Raw genomic sequence first — 24,554 nt, forward strand, 5'->3', positions numbered from 1 at the left:
TCTCAAGCTCCGCCCCTCACATCAGTCAGGGGTTAATCGGTGGCCACCACTTAGTTTTACTTTCAGTTTGGCATGGACTGTCTGCCCCTTGTTTAGACCTTCAGTGGTGGTGACGGCTGAGAGGGGCTTAGTGTATGGGTGGAGCCTAATGCCTGGCTGGGAGGGGTTGGGGCTCAGTGCCAGGCCTGTAAGGGGGCACATTGTAGTGTCGGGCCTAGTAAAATAACGTATGCTTTATACGGTATTATGTGTGCAGTACTATATGGCGGTATAATATGGTCGTAGTATAGCAGAGTTATTTGTGCGGTATGATGTGGGTGTTTGCTCCGGGGTCTCGGCGCTCCCCCATCTGTCTCACTTGTAGCCTCGGCTCCGCTTCTCCTCGGCTTCTGCCATCTCTTCAGTCTTTCGCTGCGTCTGCGAGACGAGGATCAATTTCTGTTTCCAAACACTGAGATTTCTTGTTTAACCTAATTAGTGAGGGATTAATCAGCGGGAAACGGGGAGGACGAGCGCTCAATGCCAGGGCGGCTGCGCTAATCCCCAGCACCAGCCGACGGGGCCCTGAAAGCGAGACCATTGGGGCTCATAATGCAGAGTATAGAAAGCATTGGGTTATATGGGCACACAGACCTGGTCATTAGACCAAAAACAGGGGCCGGCGATGTACCCAGAGCTTTGGGAGTATGGAGACTTGTATGATAATGATCGGACAATTGGCGCACAACTGGTCAGAGCAAAAGGGTAGACTGGGCAAGTGGACCGAGAGAAGGCCGAACACAGGAGGCCATGGAGGAAGGTGGAGGGTCCTAGACTGGAGGAGGGGTCAGTGGCATCTCTATCCCAAGAGACTGAGGACTGGAATCTACAACGAGAGAGCAAGTGCAATGGCTCATGGACGTACCCCAGACAGCAGGTAAGCGGGGGAGGGGGGAGGGGGGGGGGCCCACGACAGGTAAGTGGAGAGGGGGGCCTCGGCCAGCGAGGAGGGGTGACATGGTAGGAGGTTTTGCACGGCCGGCCTTCCTCTCACCTGTTCCTTACGACTTGCAAATTGCGCCAAGTTGTTCTAACACCAACCTGGTTTTCCGTGAGGATTTCGGCCTCTGTGGGGACAATGAAGCCAATGGAAAGAGAATAAAGGACACTCAACTTATTGAAATAAAAATAACATTTAATATCGAGGTGATACAATGTGAAACAGCGCGGGGGCGACCTCTCAGAGGCACCCAAAATCTAGTACAAAAAACAGCCGAACCAAAACGTTTTGTTTACAAAAAAAAAGTCTGAGCAACTTTTTAATAAAATATTAACAAAAAATAATTACAATCCGTTCTCCTCCATTTTCTGCGGTGAAATGACCCAAATCTTCATCAGCGTCCATTCGGAGTTATGGCTTTAGTTTCCAGATATGAGAAACAGAACAAAAATGTAGAAGAAAAAAAAAAAATTCCAAAGAAGATAAAAGCAACAAAAGAAACCACAAGGACCCGGGATGCGGCTAATAACATTAATATAGAACATATGAAGACGCTCCATCCTGACGTCATCGTGGAGGACGAGTTGCAGATGAAGAGAGAAGAAGGGTGGACAAGGCGGCAATGCAAAAATTCCCAAAGATGTCGATGTATTTTATCCCTCCAGGACACCCCAAAAATGTTTTTTTAGTGGGACAGACCCTTGAGGATTCCTAAGGCAAGGTTCCAGCCCATGAAATGGTCTCCTTACTACCACGTGGGAGGAAAGTTGTGGTGGAAAACATAATTCCTAAGGATAAGGCTCCGGTTTGGCCAAGCATCGTCCAGAACATCAGTCAATCCACCAGATATGGACATTTCCACCGATTGGGTTTGAGTTTTTGTTTCAGTTCTAAAATGTTCCCCGTGACGTTCTCGGTCCACTCCGGACAAGAACGATGATGGTTACACCACAGAGCTGGCATCAGCTGTGCTGTTTAGGGTCTCCACCACATCGGCCCGCTCCATATTGACCAAGGCTGCACACAACACCTCCAGCGTGGAGCTGTCCTTGGACGACCAGTCAGTAAGAAGAGTGTGAACCGGATCCTCTCCTCGAGCAAAAGTATCTATCGTATCTTCTTCGTAACCCAACAAGCTAGCCAGACGTTGCCAGTCTTTCCCACGACTGGTGTCGGTCAGGAGACGCTCCACTTCTTCTTGCTTGTGCGGTGGGAGGTTGATGTAAAGCTTTGGCTCCAACTTAGCTGTTGTGACAAAAAAAAAAGTCAGAGTTATTACAAGTTGGACAAATGTCCTAAACCTCTTTGGTGGAACGATGGTGAACATAGAGACCACCAGAGATACTGGACCACGTTACTGGTCTTTCCCCAAGAGCACATAAACCATCACGCATCCATACCTGGAGGTCTAGAAGGTCTAGATAGAAGACACTCAGCAAATTCCCAAAAGAAGAAGAACACCAAGAGATATGAAATTCCACCATACCTTTGTTGAGTTGGTTCTGCTCCTGTAGACTGTGCGTGTCCAGAAAAACCCCGCTGTCGCTATGAAGCTTCTCACCCTCACCAGATGCGGCCAGTTCTCCGGCCCTTTGTTTGGCCAAGAGTTTCTTCTGCTTGCAAGTGACCCAGCTAAGAGGTAAGAAGACAGAATGGTCATTAGACTGCAAGACGGGTAAGCTAGCCATGAGCTTCAGAGTATGGACATCCTCCCAGTAGATACAACACGGAAGACAAGTTCTTCATATGGTCAACGAATGTAACCACCGAGTCCCTTGACCTATCAATCATCCACCTTCTCCTTATATACGTGTCTATAGTACTGGCCAATGAATCCAGTCACAAACATCCTCACGATCACTTGTAAGCCCCAAAAACAGTCAACGAGTGACCAGAACAGGTCCAGGTGACCACAGAGCTTGGGAATGATAATCATCTATGTCAACCTCTTGGCCGAAACTTAACCAAAAACAATATCTATTGTAAGTTCTGAGTTTCCTTGGAAGCCGTAGGATGGCGACAATGTCACATGGTGGATAGACATTGCCAGAATCCGCAGAAGAAGCCGAAAAGATTTTGATTCAAGCAACAACCGAGTAAAAAGAATAAAGTAGTTGGAGAACAGCAAGAGATGAGATCTATGAAAGACACGGACCTAATCCACCGAGCGGGACGCTAATCCTATTCATACGCTGGAAATCGGTTGGAACAGCCACTGAGGGGACAAAAGCCTCATCCTACGTCTGGAATGTCCTCCCTACCGAGAGGAGAACCATAGAGATAACCAGCCCGGGCCCTGAGAAAACCTTCTCACCGATCTCCTACAGGGAAGACGTCTCATAGAGAAGGTGGAACATCTCAGGAGAAACTCACAAATGATGGAGCAAGATCTGGAGTCCTAAAACCAGACAGACAGAGGCGATGACATCATCAGAAGAACTCACCACTTAAAGGCGACATATCCGATGAGCCCGACCACCACGGCAGCCAGGATGGAGCAGTAGACCGGAATGATGTTCTTACTGTTGTCCTCCGGTGGGATAAAGTGGGGGGAGCCGGACATGGTGGTGTTGTCATCCTTATAGCCGTTACCGTCTGTGCGCCTCAGGGTGGACTGATCCTTATCTGTGGGGACGACAAATGTGGTGAAGCAGCGCTAGAAGACGAGAAGTGGTACTGTGCATGGTCCATATATACAGGACGAGAGGAGTGGTACTGTGCATGGTCCATATATACAGGACGAGAGGAGTGGTACTGTGCACTGTCCATATATACAGGGTAAGAGAAGTGGTACTGTGCAGTGTCCATATATACAGGATAGAGAAGTGGTACTGTGCACTGTCCATATATACAGGACAAGAGAAGTGGTACTGTGCACTGTCCATATATACAGCACAAGAGAAGTGGTACTGTGCACTGTCCATATATAAGGACGAGAGGAGTGGTACTGTGCACTGTCCATATATACAGGGTAAGAGAAGTGGTACTGTGCAGTGTCCATATATACAGGATAGAGAAGTGGTACTGTGCACTGTCCATATATACAGGACAAGAGAAGTGGTACTGTGCACTGTCCATATATACAGGACGAGAGGAGTGGTACTGTGCACTGTCTGTATATACAGGAGAAGAGAAGTAGTACTGTGCACTGTCCATATATACAGGATAAGAGAAGTGGTACTGTGCAGTGTCCATATATACAGAATAGAGAAGTGGTACTGTGCACAGTCCATATATACAGGACTGGAGAAGTGGTACTGTGCACTGTCCATATATACAGGATAGAGAAGTGGTACTGTGCACAGTCCATATATACAGGACTGGAGAAGTGGTACTGTGCACTGTCCATATATACAGGACGAGAGGAGTGGTACTGTGCACTGTCTATATATACAGGACGAGAGGAGTGGTACTGTGCACTGTCCATATATACAGGACGAGAGGAGTGGTACTGTGCACTGTCCATATATACAGGATAGAAGTGGTACTGTGCAGTGTCCATATATACAGGACAAGAGAAGTGGTACTGTGCACTGTCCATATATACAGGACGAGAGGAGTGATACTGTGCACTGTCCATATATACAGGATAGAAGTGGTACTGTGCATGGTCCATATATACAGGATAGAGAAGTGGTACTGTGCACGGTCCATATATACAGGGTAAGAGAAGTGGTAATGTGCACTGTCCATATATACAGGATAAGAGAAGTGGTACTGTGCACTGTCCATATATACAGGACTGGAGAAGTGGTACTGTGCACTGTCCATATATAGAGGACTGGAGAAGTGGTACTGTGCACTGTCCATATATACAGGATAGAGAAGTGGTACTGTGCACAGTCCATATATACAGGACTGGAGAAGTGGTACTGTGCACTGTCCATATATACAGGACTGGAGAAGTGGTACTGTGCACTGTCCATATATACAGGACGAGAGGAGTGGTACTGTGCACTGTCTATATATACAGGACGAGAGGAGTGGTACTGTGCACTGTCCATATATACAGGATAAGAGAAGTGGTACTGTGCACTGTCCATATATACAGGATAGAAGTGGTACTGTGCACTGTCCATATATACAGGATAGAAGTGGTACTGTGCATGGTCCATATATACAGGATAGAGAAGTGGTACTGTGCATGGTCCATATATACAGGGTAAGAGAAGTGGTACTGTGCACTGTCCATATATACAGGATAAGAGAAGTGGTACTGTGCACTGTCCATATATACAGGATAAGAGAAGTGGTACTGTGCACTGTCCATATATACAGGATAAGAGAAGTAGTACTGTGCACTGTCCATATATACAGGATAAGAGAAGTGGTACTGTGCACTGTCCATATATACAGGACGAGAGGAGTGGTACTGTGCATGGTCCATATATACAGGGTAAGAGAAGTGGTACTGTGCACTGTCCATATATACAGAATAGAGAAGTGGTACTGTGCACTGTCCATATATACAGGATAAGAGAAGTGGTACTGTGCACTGTCCATATATACAGGATAAGAGAAGTAGTACTGTGCACAGTCCATATATACAGGATAAGAGAAGTAGTACTGTGCACTGTCCATATATACAGGGTAAGAGAAGTAGTACTGTGCAGTGTCCATATATACAGGATAAGAGAAGTAGTACTGTGCACTGTCCATATATACAGGATAAGAGAAGTAGTACTGTGCACAGTCCATATATACAGGGTAAGAGAAGTGGTACTGTGCACTGTCCATATATACAGGATAAGAGAAGTAGTACTGTGCACTGTCCATATATACAGGATAAGAGAAGTGGTACTGTGCACTGTCCATATATACAGGATAAGAGAAGTGGTACTGTGCACTGTCCATATATACAGGATAGAGAAGTAGTACTGTGCACTGTCCATATATACAGGATAAGAGAAGTGGTACTGCGCACTGTCCATATATACAGGATAAGAGAAGTGGTACTGTGCACTGTCCATATATACAGGATAAGAGAAGTAGTACTGTGCACTGTCCATATATACAGGACGAGAGGAGAGTTTAGAACAGAAGGGAATCCTGATATTTCTGTACATATGGATCCGAAGCTGCCCGCAGCCCTCACCTCTCCAGCTGCACCCCCTCAATACCCCCGCTCCTCTCCACCCAGCTCTGCTGTCAGCACCCCACTGCCTGCCCACCAGATGCAGCCCCCTCCCCTCCTCCTGTCTTTGAAGGGTCTGTGTGCAGGGGGTCAGAGGACGAGGTCGGCGGGAAGAGTTTAAAAACTGTTCTCATCTCAGACATATTAATACAAGGTCTGAGTTGTAAATGTTTCCTCTTCCAATCATTCAGCTTTCTAAAGGATCCTGAATGGTTGTTTTGGCTTCATATGCAGCAGTACTGGAGCAAGTAATGTATCAATAGAAGAGGCCACTCAGGATAACCAGCTCCAATCTCTGACAGCAAGAAATGCAATAGTATAGGAATTATATATACATATATACTTACTGCCGTCCTCCACTGATGTATACATCGTATTGTTCTCATCCTTCCTCTTCATAATCAGCAAATCTCTGTCTAGTGATAGAAAACAGAATATAAGATTGTAAATTGTATTAATAATCCCAAAATACAGCATTATTGTATTATACCCCAGAGCTGCGCTCACTATTCTGCTGGTACAGTCACTGTGTACATACATTACATTACTTATCCTGTATTATACTCCAGAGCTGCACTCACTATTCTGCCGGTACAGTCACTGTGTACATACATTACATTACTTATCCTGTATTATACTCCAGAGCTGCGCTCACTATTCTGCTGGTACAGTCACTGTGTACATACATTACATTACTTATCCTGTATTATACTGCAGAGCTGCGCTCACTATTCTGCTGGTACAGTCACTGTGTACATACATTACATTACTTATCCTGTATTATACTCCAGAGCTGCGCTCACTATTCTGCCGGTACAGTCACTGTGTACATACATTACATTACTTATCCTGTATTATACTCCAGAGCTGCGCTCACTATTCTGCCGGTACAGTCACTGTGTACATACATTACATTACTTATCCTGTATTATACTCCAGAGCTGCGCTCACTATTCTGCCGGTACAGTCACTGTGTACATACATTACATTACTTATCCTGTATTATACCCCAGAGCTGCGCTCACTATTCTGCTGGTGCAGTCACTGTGTACATACATTACATTACTTATCCTGTATTATACTCCAGAGCTGCGCTCACTATTCTGCTGGTACAGTCACTGTGTACATACATTACATTACTTATCCTACATTATACTCCAGAGCTGCGCTCACTATTCTGCTGGAGCAGTCACTGTGTACATACATTACATTACTTATCCTGTATTATACTCCAGAGCTGCGCTCACTATTCTGCTGGTGCAGTCACTGTGTACATACATTACATTACTTATCCTGTATTATACTCCAGAGCTGCGCTCACTATTCTGCTGGTACAGTCACTGTGTACATACATTACATTACTTATCCTGTATTATACTCCAGAGCTGCGCTCACTATTCTGCTGGTGCAGTCACTGTGTACATACATTACATTACTTATCCTGTATTATACTCCAGAGCTGCGCTCACTATTCTGCTGGTACAGTCACTGTGTACATACATTACATTACTTATCCTGTATTATACCCCAGAGCTGCGCTCACTATTCTGCTGGTACAGTCACTGGATGAACTCTGTGACCTACAGAACTATGATCAGCTCTGCTACATCTGACTGTAGAAACCCCGGCATCTTTCCAGCTGAGCCCACAATATCCCCCCACCCAACTCTGCTGTCAGCACCACACTGCCTGCCTACCAGATGCTGTACCCCCTCCTTCTTCTTTGAAGTGTCTGTGTGAAGAGGGTCAGAGAACGGGGTCACAGAAACTATTCACATCCCAAAAAAACAAATACAACCTCTAAGGAGGTAACAAGGAGCTGATAGTGGAGGAGGTCAGAGTCAGCACAAACATGAGATGAGGAGGAAGATAAAGAACAGAGAAAACAAATCTAAGATCTTAAGAGTTATCTTATCTCAGGAGCAACTGGAAGATTAGAATCATTGCCACAGAAGTCATATATACCAGAATACTGCCTCCTATATACAAGAATATAACTACTATAATACTGCTCCTATGTACAAGAATATAACTACTATAATACTACTCCTATGTACAAGAATATAACTACTATAATACTACCTCCTATGTACAAGAATATAACTACTATAATACTACTCCTATGTACAAGAATATAACTACTATAATACTGCCTCCTATGTACAAGAATATAACTACTATAATACTGCTCCTATGTACAAGAATATAACTACAATAATACTGCTCCTATGTACAAGAATATAACTACTATAATACTACCTCCTATGTACATATATATAACTACTATAATACTACTCCTATGTACAAGAATATAACTACTATAATACTACTCCTATGTACAAGAATATAACTACTATAATACTGCCTCCTATGTACAAGAATATAACTACTATAATACTGCTCCTATGTACAAGAATATAACTACTATAATACTGCCTCCTATGTACAAGAATATAACTACTATAATAATGCTCCTATGTACAAGAATATAACTACAATAATACTACTCCTATGTACAAGAATATAACTACTATAATACTACTCCTATGTACAAGAATATAACTACTATAATACTACTCCTATGTACAAGAATATAACTACTATAATACTGCCTCCTATGTACAAGAATATAACTACTATAATACTGCTCCTATGTACAAGAATATAACTACTATAATACTACTCCTATGTACAAGAATATAACTACTATAATACTACTCCTATGTACAAGAATATAACTACTATAATACTGCCTCCTATGTACAAGAATATAACTACTATAATACTGCTCCTATGTACAAGAATATAACTACTATAATACTGCTCCTATGTACAAGAATATAACTACTATAATACTGCTCCTATGTACAAGAATATAACTACTATAATACTGCTCCTATGTACAAGAATATAACTACTATAATACTGCTCCTATGTACAAGAATATAACTTCTATAATACTACCTCCTATGTACAAGAATATAACTACTATAATAATGCTCCTATGTACAAGAATATAACTACTATAATACTGCTCCTATGTACAAGAATATAACTACTATAATACTGCTCCTATGTACAAGAATATAACTACTATAATACTGCTCATGTACAAGAATATAACTACTATAATACTGCTCCTATGTACAAGAATATAACTACTATAATACTACCTCCTATGTACAAGAATATAACTACTATAATACTACCTCCTATGTACAAGAATATAACTACTATAATACTACTCCTATGTACAAGAATATAACTACTATAATACTACCTCCTATGTACAAGAATATAACTACTATAATACTACCTCCTATGTACAAGAATATAACTACTATAATACTACCTCCTATGTACAAGAATATAACTACTATAATACTGCTCCTATGTACAAGAATATAACTACTATAATACTACCTCCTATGTACAAGAATATAACTACTATAATAATGCTCCTATGTACAAGAATATAACTACTATAATACTGCTCCTATGTACAAGAATATAACTACTATAATACTACTCCTATGTACAAGAATATAACTACTATAATACTACTCCTATGTACAAGAATATAACTACTATAATACTACTCCTATGTACAAGAATATATCTACTATAATACTACCTCCTATGTACAAGAATATAACTACTATAATACTACTCCTATGTACAAGAATATAACTACTATAATACTACTCCTATGTACAAGAATATAACTTCTATAATACTACCTCCTATGTACAAGAATATAACTACTATAATACTGCTCCTATGTACAAGAATATAACTACTATAATACTACCTCCTATGTACAAGAATATAACTACTATAATACTACTCCTATGTACAAGAATATAACTACTATAATACTGCTCCTATGTACAAGAATATAACTACTATAATACTACCTCCTATGTACAAGAATATAACTACTATAATACTACTCCTATGTACAAGAATATAACTACTATAATACTGCTCCTATGTACAAGAATATAACTACTATAATACTGCCCCCTGTAGACACTTCTTCCTATCACACCGTAGTCTGGATTATGATGACACTCAGACTAGTATTCGGGATGATGGGAGTCGTTGGCCTTTGATGCAATGAATGGACTAAGTGAAGATGATGAAGGATTAGTCCTCTGATGGATGGGGGGGGGGGGGTTTCCGGTCGGGGTCTTTGCTGTTCTAAGATTCGGCTCCTTTTGGTCCGGCCAAGTATCTTCTATATTCCGGCGGTGCGTTTGGGGCTTTCCTGCTGCTCTATTGAGGGCGATGCCAGCAGCCCCATTTCATGCCCGGGCAGAGGGCGCTGTGTGGACCATAGAGGTGTATACCCAGACAATGAAGACCTGGCCGGCGCCCCCTACTGCCTGCTGATAATAATCTCATCTCGCAGGGACCTGGAGGATTTACTGCCACAATAAGGAGATTAGGGGCGACCTGAGGAGTTTGTGTCCTGCGCACAAAACATTACTGGAGGCGATGCCAAGGGGGCGACCCCGCCACTGCTCCGAATCCTCAGCACTAGAAGTGACAGTGCAGCAGAGACCGCTTTATATTGGGGTACAGAGACAGTCGCACGTTAGGCCACGCCCCACAACTGTCAGCCATAGTCAGACTGGTCACATGATCTATTCTGACCTGGTTACAATGTATCCTATATACAGCAGCACAGATCGCTCTCTTGTCCTGATGGTTTGTTACAATGTATCGGTGCAGCATCCTGGATTGTAACAAACCTTCAGCAGTGACAAGTCACTGACAGCCAGCAGAGGTCTGTACACTAGAGGGCGCTGCTAAGGCTTCCTTCACACTTACTCATGCACAGGATGTCGTGGAGCGGCACGCAGTCTCCGATCTGGACCTCGGTGTCCTGGCACTGGGTCCGGCAGGGCAGGCAGGGGGCCGCGCTGCTCTTCACCTCGGAGTAGAAGCCCTCGGGGCACACTTGGCACTCGGTGTTCTGGGTGCGGCTGCAGGGCGTCTTGGCACCGTGGCCCTTGGAGCACACCTGGCAGGCGAGGCAGACGCTGTCACCGCCATCTTTGGAGTGGAGGTAGTAGCTGTCAGGGCAGCGGCAGGAGGTGTCTTGTTCGGGGGTACAGGCGGAGTCTACAGACTGCAGCGCCCCCTGGCAGCTGGAGCAGGGCTGGCACTGGGCGGTGGCGCTGGACACGTCCGAGAAGGTGGAATCTGCAGGCAAGATGAGAACATTAGATCCATTGTATTCAATCCATTTACCAGTCAGGACTCTCAGAAAGCTGGGTGACCATCCCTGTGCCCGCTGCAATGGTCAGCACAGACTAACCAAGCTGTCCAATAAACTGATGGACTCGGCACCCAGCTTTCCCAGACTCTTTACCATAACTTCCCATCTCCTGGACATATAGGATTCTAGGAAAGCTGGGTTACTGTCTGTGAGTCGCCATGTTATCTATAGGTTCAGTGTTAAGTTTTTCTTCCATAGGGCAGTCACCCGGTATTCAGGAGAGGAGGAAAGCTGGGTGGCTGCCCTGTGTAAGCAGGAGGGGCGGCCATAGCAATCACCCAACTTTCCCAGAAGCTCCGAACTACTTTCTAGAGAGCTCACTTACTGTCTCTGCACGGCTCGCACACCGTATCCGAATCACCGCAGGGGACGGACACCCCATAACCCGGGGGGCACAGGGAGCAGCAGGCGCCGGCCGTGGTGTACAGCCCGCTCTGACAGGAATCCTCCGCCGCCACCTGAAAACAAAGGAGACCGTGGGTTAGAGAGCGGCAGAGCAGCCCCTGAACCAGCAGAGCTCGCAATCTAATCCTAGCACAACAGCTGCATGGACAATGTGAACCGCGGCTAATAAATTATTCACCTGCCCTTTATGGATAATACATAGACAAAGCGCTCTCAGCTCTGCTACATCCCCCTCCCCCACTAATCCAGGGCTGTATCTACTCTATGGATCCACAAGTCTTCTATGAATGGTGGGAATTGCCTGCAGTACCGTCTGTGGCCACCAGAGGCTCAGTATTCACCTTTGTGATTTGTGATCTACAGTGGTCAGGATCAGGATATACCGGAGGATTGTGCCCCAATATTCTGCACAAGGGGCGGTAATGTGGCCCCCACATCCCTCCTCATACTGACACCCCCTCCCCCACTAGCAAGAGTTTCACAGTCCCATGAATATGTAAAAGTCTTGTAGCCAAGTCTCACCCCCGCCCCACAGAAACCCTACAGGGGATGTAACACCTTCCCCTATATACACAAGGAGGGCTCTTTCAAGTTTCATCCATAACAATCCCCCCCCCCCCCCAGGGTCACAAGGAGGCGCCAACCAGACAAGATAAAAGTCACCAAGGAGGCCGTATCCTGTCCTGACAACTTCCTGCCCCAAATTACACATCAAAGCTCCTGTCCTGTAATTAATGGTGTATCTAAGCCCCTCATGTAGATACTGAGAGAGAGAACTACAACCCCCATCATGGCCGGATCTCACTGGAAACATTAGCCAAATACTCCTGTACGGCCTGCTGAGCTGTATCTAATCCTATCCTGTGTGGTACTGTATACTGAGCTGTGTATCTAATCCTATCCTGTGTGATACTGTATACTGAGCTGTGTATCTAATCCTATCCTGTGTGATACCGTATACTGAGCTGTGTATCTAATCCTATCCTGTGTGATACTGTATACTGAGCTGTGTATCTAATCCTATCCTGTGTGATACCGTATACTGAGCTGTGTATCTAATCCTATCCTGTGTGATACTGTATACTGAGCTGTGTATCTAATCCTATCCTGTGTGATACTGTATACTGAGCTGTGTATCTAAGCCTATCCTGTGTGATACGTATACTGAGCCGTGTATCTAATCCTCTCCTGTGTGATACTGTATACTGAGCTGTGTATCTAATCCTATCCTGTGTGATACTGTATACTGAGCTGTGTATCTAATCCTATCCTGTGTGATACTGTATACTGAGCTGTGTATCTAATCCTATCCTGTGTGATATTGTATACTGAGCTGTGTATCTAAGCCCACCATGCCGGTCTCAGTATACAGGTTGTACTTTAGAGTGTCAGCCTTTGGGTCGGGCCCCTGGGCGTCAGTCAGTCATACACTGGGCCCTGTGTGTCAGGTTCGGTGCCCCCTGGCAGGTAGGTGCTGGCCGCTGTCAGGCCGGGTGGCCGGGTGCCAGTCTGTGGGTTTGATGCCGTTTATTTAATTGGGACCAGAGCTGAACAAACACAGAGAGGCGGCAGCGAGGGGCACAGGGGGGCACACAGGGGTACACAGCACCCGCCTTGTCCTGGAGGCGCTCACTACAGCTGACAATGGCTCATAACACTCCATAGAGGCAAGGAAGGGGCTTAAAGGGCAACTCCACTCACCACTGATATCAGCAGGACGGGTGTAGGAGTCACCCCAGAGTCACCGGGTGTAGGGGGTTACCTAGAAGGTCGAACTAGCCCCCCCTTAATATGATCCTGACTGTCCCTCCCACTAAGCCTCCTCAGCTCAATGTCACCCCCTCCTGGGCATTGACTGTACTAAGGTCCAAGTACACCAGATAGAGGGACATTGTGTGCTAAATATTAGACTACCCATCTCCTGCCCCCCTCCCTTCCCTGATGGGGGAGATTCACCTAAACCTTAGGACACCCCCGGCCACACAGTCCTACATGTACAGAATGGAGACCCCTGCTATAGAGAAGGGGGGGGGGAGATGTTGTTCTCACCTCTGGGGCCCAATAGGAGGAGACCAGTGTCACATATGACTTGAGATATTTTGGAGGGGGGGGTCCCATTATTGCTCTGGGGTCGAGGAGCTTCAAGTTACACCCCTAGATATGTGTGGGGAGACAGGGGGTATCCCTTTAAGAACCCTCCATAGTGGGGGCAGTCGCTCATCCTATTAATCAGAGCCGTACATGTGCTGCGCCCCAGCACCCCCCCATCCAATAGCATTAACCCCTTATCTCCTGCAGTGGGGTACTGATGAAATCCGCTTCCCCTCCCCAATATTAGCGCTGCGATCTACCCCAATGTTTATAATGGCCACGTACTGGGTCACAAAGGGTTAATGGACACAGGGGTGAATCCTCTCCACCCCGGGATCTTGTTCTAATTACACCGCCACCACCAGCACCACTATACCGCGCCTCTCCATACAATGATCGGATTACACACAACCAGCTCCATATTTGGTGAGGACACAGCTGTCTGCTCGCCGGCGAGGGCGCAGCGCGGCGCTCAGCATCTGGAGACATCAGAGGACGCCCCGAGGCAGAGGGACCGCGAGGGGGGCAGCGCCAAGTACCGGCGGGTAGCAATGGAGCCAGAGATACTCTGGATCACACTATGGGGGGTAGAGACGACCCCCCACAATCTAATACTACAATAATGGTATATAATGGTATACAATGTATCACACTATGGAGGGGGGTGGGATAAAGACGACCCCCCGATCTAATACTATAATAATGGTATACAATGTATCACACTATGGAGGGGGGGGGGGGCAAAGACAACCCCCCCAATCTAATACTATAATAATGGTATACTCTGGATCACACTATGGGGGGGGGGGAGGCGACCCCCCAATCTAATACTATAGCAATGGTATACAATGTATCACACTATGGAGGGGGGTGGGATAAAGACGACCCCCCAATCTAATACTATAATAATGGTATACTCTGGATCACACTATGGGGGGTAGAGACGACCCCCCCCAATCTAATACTACAATAATGGTATATAATGGTATACAATGTATCACACTATGGAGGGGGGTGGGATAAAGACGACCCCCCAATCTAATACTATAATAATGGTATACAATGTATCACACTATGGAGGGGGGGGGGCAAAGACAACCCCCCCAATCTAATACTATAATAATGGTATACTCTGGATCACACTATGGGGGGGGGGAGGCGACCCCCCAATCTAATACTATAGCAATGGTATACAATGTATCACACTATGGAGGGGGGTGGGATAAAGACGACCCCCCAATCTAATACTATAATAATGGTATACTCTGGATCACACTATGGGGGGGGAGGCGACCCCCCAATCTAATACTATAGCAATGGTATACAATGTATCACACGCTGCACCCCATAACCTCACAATATCTGCAGCAGATCCTAAAATATCCTGAACTCTGGGAAGTGACAAGAAGAGAAGGCACCTGAGGGGAATGGAGGGCAGGACCTGCTATTCAGCACACAGGGAAAGTTGGGTGACGTCTTATCTGTTGTCACCCAGAACAGATCACAGCATTAGCCAAACCTACAAGTAATCCCAGGACATGACACCCTCGTGGCCCCCTAGAAGTCATGGTGGACGGCGTCTCTGGTGATCACATGACCAGACAGGGACTTAATCCCCGAATCTCCTCCAGACAGCCATGACACCCCCGGGCAGGAAAAGGCTCATCTTATGGCCTCCTCATATCACCACACCTGTGCTCCAGGACGTGACAGATCGCCAGGGAGGGTGAGGGGGCGCCATTCCTCAGCACAGCTGTGCCAATCTATAACAGAGACCCTGCAGACAGCCAGGAGACCCCTCATAGGGGAACAACGTGCGCCCCTAATACCAGGACCCGGGGAGCGGCCCTGGCGGGATCCCTCAGGACTGGACTGGACCATCTGAAGAGTCAAGAAAACTTCAGACGGTGAGTCCACTAAGACCACCAGAACCCGACATCACCAGGACCCCGCCATGGGTCAACCGTCTCCTCCATAGGGGTTACAGGACAAATCGCGTCAGGTCATGTGACTGCCAGAGCCCCCCATACAGCGCCTGGTCACTGCACAATATGGCGGATTTACATAGAGGCCATCAGGTACCCCACATGCTTAGACGCTGCGTCACAACTCTATCAAACTGACCGAAAAATCCCATAAATCGCCATCATGTCAGCGAGACAAAGCAAACAACGCGCTAAGTGTGCGGTTTCGCCATGACACGAATCACGTATTGTGACCAACCCCAAAACCAGACACATTTATTGTCAACACCGCTACGTCGCCACAAAGTAACCAGCGAGAGCGCGAATGGAGGAGATGAAAGACAATGAGAAGGATTGCGGCCGCGCCCTTCCACGCACCGGCATCTACACCATCCTATTAACCCTTCAGCGCTCTACCCTCTGGGGGGACGCCACCGTTTCCTAGAGGGCGCAGCGTGGTGCCCAGAGCCTGGCATCAGGTCCACCGCCATGTGGCGACACAATTATCTTCCCAGGACCGGCGGTTTTTCTAAGCTCTGACCACTTAATTGCTGAGGCCGAGAAGCCGCGCTCGGGGGATGAATGAGACGCTTCTCTCTGCTGAAAGAGCCTCTTCAGACGCCGCGCCCGCCCCTCCTCCGACAGCACCCGCTCACATACATCTATTTACTGACTGCTCTCAGCGCCGCCTCCGAACACAAACTCAGGCTGAACGCCGCAGCCCGAGGGGGAAACGCAAAAAATATGGCTACTATACTGTAAATAACAAGAGGAAATGAACATCCCCTTTAAGGCTGTGGCGAGGACTTTGTGAGCTGCACAGAGGGGACAGATTTATTGTGGATTTAGTTGGGATAAGTTACGCAAACCCCCCCCCCAGCCCCCGCCCCAGTGCAGAGTCCATTGTGCAACAGAATGGCGCAAAACATGGTACCATAGGGCAGAAGCTGCGCCACTATAGCGCCTCCAGAACCTCACAGGTAGATAAGGTGGGAAGGAAGAACGAAGACCACAGCTACCAAGAACAACCACCCTGTAGAGGACCATCAGCCACCAACAACCACCCTGTAGAGGACCATCAGCCGCCAACAACCACCCTGTAGAGGACCATCAGCCGCCAACAACCACCCTGTAGAAGATCATCAGCCGCCAACAACCACCCTGTGGGCAACCATCAGCCACCAACAACCACCCTGTAGAGGACCATCAGCCGCCAACAACCACCCTGTAGAGGACCATCAGCCATGAACAACCACCCTGCGGGGGACCATCAGCCGCCAACAACCACCCTGTAGAGGACCATCAGCCGCCAACAACCACCCTGTGAAAAAACAAAAGGGGGAGAGACGCCGAGCGCTCTGAGTGTAGTATTATTAATACTTTTTAAATTGAAATACCAAATACCAGTAAACCTCTCACCTGAAAAATATATGTCTTTGTTATCACATATGAAGTGAGGGGTCCAGGTGAGAGTGGCAGCAGAACCAACAAAAACACCGGGAGACCGGAGGAGAATAGGATATTAAAGAAGCAAGGGTCCGCGCTCACTGGTAAGACTTAAATGACAGCCAGAAATTTGAATAAAGTAGTAAATGGTGGATTTATTGAAGATAACAACCACCCTGTAGAGGACCATCAGCCGCCAACAACCACCCTGTAGAGGACCATCAGCCGCCAACAACCACCCTGTAGAGGACCATCAGCCGCCAACAACCACCCTGTAGAAGATCATCAGCCGCCAACAACCACCCTGTGGGCAACCATCAGCCACCAACAACCACCCTGTAGAGGACCATCAGCCGCCAACAACCACCCTGTAGAGGACCATCAGCCGCCAACAACCACCCTGTAGAGGACCATCAGCCGCCAACAACCACCCTGTAGAGGATCATCAGCCGCCAACAACCACCCTGTAGAGGATCATCAGCCACCAACAACCACCCTGTGGGCAACCATCAGCCACCAACAACCACCCTGTAGAGGACCATCAGCCACCAACAACCACCCTGTGGGCAACCATCAGCCACCCTGTAGAGGACCATCAGCCACCAACAACCACCCTGTGGGCAACCATCAGCCACCAACAACCACCCTGTAGAGGACCATCAGCCACCAACAACCACCCTGTGGGCAACCATCAGCCACCAACAACCACCCTGTAGAGGACCATCAGCCACCAATAACCACCCTGTGGGGGACCATAAAGACATCACAGGTAGATACAATATAAGGATCAGCCACAACAATGTAACAGATGTGAGACGTTTACATGAAAGTTAAGGTTTGGGTATCACCTACCAGCTGCCACCACCCATGCAGGGACCCCCAAGCTGACCCCTATCCAGCCCCCCCCCCCCCATTCAGGAGATCAGTGACATCAGAGGGTCTGGCAGCCACTTATCCTTACCAGAACATACACTGTTTACATGCAAAGGATTAAAACCCATCCAGACCTAATACTGCTCACAGCTGGGGGTCTGTTACAGTTGTATCCAGTCTAGACAATCCTCTGTGAGCCAAACACATCAGCAGTATAAATCTCTCTAATGTCCTGGCTGTTACAATGTATCAGTCTGATATCCTGGCTGTTTATATGGATTGTCTAGACTGGATACATTGTAACAAACACTCAGCTATGAGAAGGATTAGGTGAGGCTTCCATCCCCCGGGGGCAGCAGCATGGTCCTAGTCACCAACAGGAAGCAGAGGAAGAGTGAGAGGTGACAATTGTAAGCGGGCCCTGGACCTTCAGGGGGGCCCAACATAAGGACACCAGTACTGCAGACAGTTCCTGTAAATGGGAGCCTGATACAGATTTGGGGCCCGGGGAGCTCCGGCTCTGGTTGCAGTTTTTGGATCCCACAGGGGCAGGTCATCTACGTAAACCCGTATGCACACACTGCAGATTTGGTCAGGATTTTGCATTTATCACTGTAAAGATTTCTAATTCGTCTCTTCTTGGTTTCAGTGTGTGAATAGGGATGTAATCCTCAGAACCTGGACAGTAAGAACTGTCATAGGGGTAATAGATCCTGGGCCCCTGGGATTGGCCCCTGCATATAACATCCCTGGCTAGAGACAGCAGGAGGGCTGCGTACTTGTCACCTCTATCATGGATGGGGGAGGGGGGGGGGGGCGATCGCTGGCAAAGTCTGGAAATCGGCCAAAATTAGGGACCTGATAAAGTGTTACTGAGTGCGGCCCATTACTCATAGGGCCAGGACCAGGTCTACAATCCCCAAAACATCCCCTCCCCTCTAATCAGCCATATCTGTGCCTGGGAAAGCTGGGTGAGCTGATAAGGCTGCTATTACTGGCAGTCATATCTTCAGCTTCACCTTATAGATCTGCTGTTCAGGAGTCTGGGAAAGCTGGGTGATATAACACTGCATGGAGAGACAGTGGTGCCATTCAGGAGGCTGGGAAAGCTGGGTGATATAACACTGCATGGAGAGACAGTGGTGCCATTCAGGAGGCTGGGAAAGCTGGATGACAATTGAATAAAGCTGTTGAGGAGACCCCAGCAGTATATATATATATATATATATATATATATATATATATATATATATATATATATATATTGTATCACAAGCTCCGCTCTTAACTCTTTCACTACCATCCCGCTGACAGACCCAATAATACAAACGAATGGCCGCAGGGCGCAAACCGATTCGCAAGAACTTGGCTTCGCCTTCCTTTTACGCTGTCACCCCCTAACCGTATACGATGATAAAACCGCACACAGTGGCGCAAAAGTTGTCATCCTCTAGCCCCCGCCCTCACCGGCTATAGACAAATAGTGTTGTGACCGGCTACTAAGTCAGTACGGACCGCTCAGGAATGGAGGGGGTTAACCCTTACGTCACCTTACACCGTATGAGGTCACATTTCTGAAAATGGCGCAAAATGTTTTACGCAATAGTCTGAAATACGTGAGGAAGGTCTTACACCGCAACCCTACAGTGCGCAGGGATGGTGATGGAAGGGTTAAGGATGGTTTAGGATCGCGTACCGTGTGTCGCCCATCTGGGAACTTAGCGGCGCTGAGTAATCCAAAAAGTTTCCCAAACCTGGGATCAGTCAGCGCGGTGGCGGGCGGCGGGGGGTAATGGAGGTGCCGGGCAGGTCCCTACAAGTCCCTTCTTTCATCGCATCTTTGTCTCCTGACGTCTCGCCGGTGGCAGCCATTTTATCCTCCGCCAGACGCCGTCCCACCTGGGAAGTGGTTTATGTGAAGGGAACATGTGCTAGCGGGACTGGGAAGTAAAAGCGCCCCCGATAGGTAACCGCGGGGGCAGCGGCTGGGCGCTGTAGTCACTGACTGTCCCCAGGTATAGAGCGTAAGCTCTTGTGTTCAGGGTCACACTCTGGATGAATCTGCAGCCGATCTAGAGCGAGGGGCGACCGAGGACCCCAGAAGTTCCTACAAAGTGCCACTAATTTAGGGGATTGCGTCAATCTGCTAGAAGTTGCCGTGCACGGTACAAGTCTGACCCCGCGGCTGTGGAACTACAAGTCTCAGCACGGCGCAGTCACAAAGCGCAGCAGCAGACTCCGGCGGCACGAGCCATCAGACATTCATTAATGCAAACCTTGTAATTAGGATGAGGTCATTAATCTCCCCCTGTAACCCCTTCTCTGCCAGCGAAGTAACAAAGAAGTGGCCGAAAGTAAGAGTAAGTGATCCCACCTTGTAGAGGAGCAGCAGGGAGAGGGTCAGCAGGGTCCGCATGGCTCCGCGTCACTCCGCACAGATGGCAGCAGCTGGGGGCCAGTCCAGGGGCCACAGGGCGCGATTCTCTGTAACTCCTGGATACAAAGTATCAGTCCTGCCGCATAGAGGGGCAATCCGGGGGGCAATGCCTGCTGCGGCCACTCTGAGGATGCCCCTTCCTCCTCCGCAGCCTTTAAACTGCTTCCTAACATCAAGACATGAAAGAAGGGAATGCAGCAGAGGAGGAGGAGGAGGAGGAGGGGGCAGGAGCCGAAAAAAGGGGCTGAACTTTCCAGGAGGAGGATGATGAGGATGATGATGAGGGGCAGGACCTGCAGGCTGGTGGGGGGAGCAGAACAGGAGACAATGGCTATTAACTCCCTGCAAACCACCACGACTTAACCCCTGCTGTGCTGCACCACTCACACAAATACCAGGCGGAGACCAAGCGCATCCATACAGAGCGCAAGCTCTTGTGTCCTGCAGGCAGCAAACACTGCATCATAACGCCAAGTGTGAACTGTAACCTATGGGAGATGTGTAAGCACTGGAGAGGAAGGGCTCCTGGCAGTCCCATGTAAATCAGGCTGCACAATGAGAAGTTCTGGAACTTTCTAATGGTTCATCATCGTGGAGGGTTTGTTACAATTGTATCCAGTCTGGACAATCCTCTGTGAGATGAGCGACCTGCGCCCCAGACTCAGGCGAAATTCACACCTGTGCGATATCTCCAGGGGATGGTCCAGCACAGATGTGAACTTAGCCTGATACATTGTAACAGAACACAGCACAGCGGAGGGTTTGTTACTTTGTTACTGTGATCTCCAGTCCTCTGTGCTGATAGTTTGTTACAATGTATCAGGGCAGTGAGAAGTGTCTGAGCTCGAGGATCTGCCTGTATATCTGATATGTTTCCATCATGGCTGTCACTAGATCCTGGGCCCTGTGATATGGTCTGGGGACCCCCTAATAATGCCCCCTTAGTGCCCCCACACATCATATACTGCTCCTTAGTGTCCTCACACACCATATACTGCTCCTTAGTGCCCTCACACAATATATACTGCTCCTTAGTGTCCTCACACAATATATACCCATTTAGTGTGATTGTGGACCCATAAACTATGGCGCCCCATGCCACTGCCTGGAGGGTAACACTATGGGAATGTAATATATAGCCACTGGGGTATGAGAATATGGGCACTGTGGTATTATACTGTATGGACACTATGGTATTATACTGTATGGACACTGTGGTATTATACTGTATGGGCACAATGGTATTATATTGTATGGACACTATGGTATTATACTGTATGGACACTATGGTATTATACTGTATGGGCACTATGGTATTATACTGTATGGGCACTATGGTATTATACTGTATGGGCACAATGGTATTATATTGTATGGACACTATGGTAATATACTGTATGGGCACTATGGTATTATACTGTATGGGCACTGTGGTATTATACTGTATGGACACTGTGGTATTATACTGTATGGGCACTGTGGTATTATACTGTATGGACACTGTGGTATTATACTGTATGGACACTGTGGTATTATATTGTATGGACACTATGGTATTATACTGTATGGGCACTATGGTATTATACTGTATGGACACTGTGGTATTATACTGTATGGACACTATGGTATTATACTGTATGGGCACTATGGTATTATACTGTATGGGCACAATGGTATTATATTGTATGGACACTATGGTATTATACTGTATGGGCACTATGGTATTATACTGTATGGGCACTGTGGTATTATACTGTATGGGCACTATGGTATTATACTGTATGGGCACTGTGGTATTATACTGTATGGGCACTATGGTATTATACTGTATGGGCACTATGGTATTATACTGTATGGGCACAATGGTATTATATTGTATGGACACTATGGTATTATACTGTATGGGCACTATGGTATTATACTGTATGGGCACTGTGGTATTATACTGTATGGGCACTATGGTATTATACTGTATGGGCACTGTGGTATTATACTGTATGGGCACTATGGTATTATACTGTATGGGCACTGTGGTATTATACTGTATGGACACTGTGGTATTATACTGTATGGGCACTGTGGTATTATACTGTATGGGCACTGTGGTATTATACTGTATGGGCACTATGGTATTATACTGTATGGGCACTGTGGTATTATACTGTATAGACACTATGGTATTATACTGTATGGACACTGGTATTATACTGTATGGGCACTGTGGTATTATACTGTATGGGCACTATGGTATTATATTGTATGGACACTATGGTATTATACTGTATGGGCACTATGGTATTATACTGTATGGGCACTATGGTATTATATTGTATGGACACTATGGTATTATACTGTATTGGCACTGTGGTATTATACTGTATGGGCACTGTGGTATTATACTGTATGGGCACTATGGTATTATACTGTATGGACACTGTGGTATTATACTGTATGGGCACTATGGTATTATACTGTATGGACACTATGGTATTATACTGTATGGGCACTATGGTATTATACTGTATGGGCACTATGGTATTATACTGTATGGGCACTATGGTATTATACTGTATGGACACTATGGTATTATACTGTATGGGCACTGTGGTATTATACTGTATGGGCACTGTGGTATTATACTGTATGGGTACTGTGGTATTATACTGTATGGGCACTATGGTATTATACTGTATGGACACTATGGTATTATACTGTATGGACACTATGGTATTATACTGTATGGGCACTATGGTATTATACTGTATGGGCACTGTGGTATTATACTGTATGGGCACTATGGTATTATACTGTATGGGCACTATGGTATTATACTGTATGGACACTGTGGTATTATACTGTATGGGCACTGTGGTATTATACTGTATGGGCACTGTGGTATTATACTGTATGGACACTGTGGTATTATACTGTATGGGCACTGTGGTATTATACTGTATGGGCACTATGGTATTATACTGTATGGGCACTGTGGTATTATAATGTATGGACACTATGGTTTTATACTGTATAGGCACTATGGTATTACACTGTATGGGCACTATGGTATTATACTGTATGGGCACTGTGGTATTATACTGTATGGGCACTATGGTATTATACTGTATGGGCACTGTGGTATTATACTGTATGGGCACTGTGGTATTATACTGTATGGACACTATGGTATTATACTGTATGGGCACTATGGTATTATACTGTATGGGCACTGTGGTATTATACTGTAAGGACACTGTGGTATTATACTGTATGGGCACTATGGTATTATAATGTATGGACACTATGGTATTATAATGTATGGACACTATGGTATTATACTGTATGGGCACTATGGTATTATACTGTATGGGCACTGTGGTATTATACTGTATGGGCACTGTGGTATTATACTGTATGGGCACTATGGTATTATACTGTATGGGCACTGTGGTATTATACTGTATGGGCACTGTGGTATTACACTGTATGGGCACTATGGTATTATACTGTATGGGCACTATAGTATTATACTGTATGGGCACTATGGTATTATACTGTATGGGCACTATGGTATTATACTGTATGGGCACTATGGTATTATACTGTATGGGCACTGTGGTATTATACTGTATGGACACTATGGTATTATACTGTATGGGCACTATGGTATTATACTGTATGGGCACTGTGGTATTATACTGTATGGGCACTGTGGTATTATACTGTATGGGCACTGTGGTATTATACTGTATGGGCACTATGGTATTATACTGTATGGGCACTGTGGTATTATACTGTATAGACACTATGGTATTATACTGTATGGACACTGGTATTATACTGTATGGGCACTGTGGTATTATACTGTATGGGCACTGTGGTATTATATTGTATGGACACTATGGTATTATACTGTATGGGCACTATGGTATTATACTGTA

At 46.4% G+C, this 24,554-nt stretch overlaps 1 protein-coding gene across 1 annotated transcript; it reads right to left on the reverse strand.

Annotated features, from left to right (window-relative positions):
• Window positions 1-1,844: 1,844 nt before the first annotated feature.
• LOC142199975 (tumor necrosis factor receptor superfamily member 16-like) lies at window positions 1,845-20,788 on the reverse strand. Its single transcript, XM_075269920.1, has 7 exons — window positions 20,554-20,788; window positions 11,726-11,858; window positions 10,950-11,324; window positions 6,461-6,529; window positions 3,424-3,604; window positions 2,466-2,611; window positions 1,845-2,224 (listed from the first exon to the last, which is right to left on the reverse strand). The coding sequence occupies exons 1-7, from the start codon at window positions 20,593-20,595 to the stop codon at window positions 1,923-1,925; spliced, it is 1,248 nt and encodes a 415-aa protein (XP_075126021.1). The 5' UTR covers window positions 20,596-20,788; the 3' UTR covers window positions 1,845-1,922.
• Between the last annotated feature and the right edge of the window lie 3,766 nt (window positions 20,789-24,554).

Source organism: Leptodactylus fuscus, chromosome 4, assembly GCF_031893055.1.
Source record: "Leptodactylus fuscus isolate aLepFus1 chromosome 4, aLepFus1.hap2, whole genome shotgun sequence".
Classification (NCBI taxonomy): domain Eukaryota; kingdom Metazoa; phylum Chordata; class Amphibia; order Anura; family Leptodactylidae; genus Leptodactylus; species Leptodactylus fuscus.

Excerpts from the sequence above, each read along its gene's own strand:
- LOC142199975 (XM_075269920.1), bottom strand. The coding sequence starts at position 20,595 with ATGCGGACCCTGCTGACCCTCTCCCTGCTGCTCCTCTACAAG. Across the intron at positions 11,859-20,553 it reads CCCTGCTGCTCCTCTACAAG|GTGGCGGCGGAGGATTCCTG; the intron begins GTGGGATCACTT and ends CTTTGTTTTCAG. Across the intron at positions 2,225-2,465 it reads GCAGAACCAACTCAACAAAG|CTAAGTTGGAGCCAAAGCTT; the intron begins GTATGGTGGAAT and ends TTGTCACAACAG.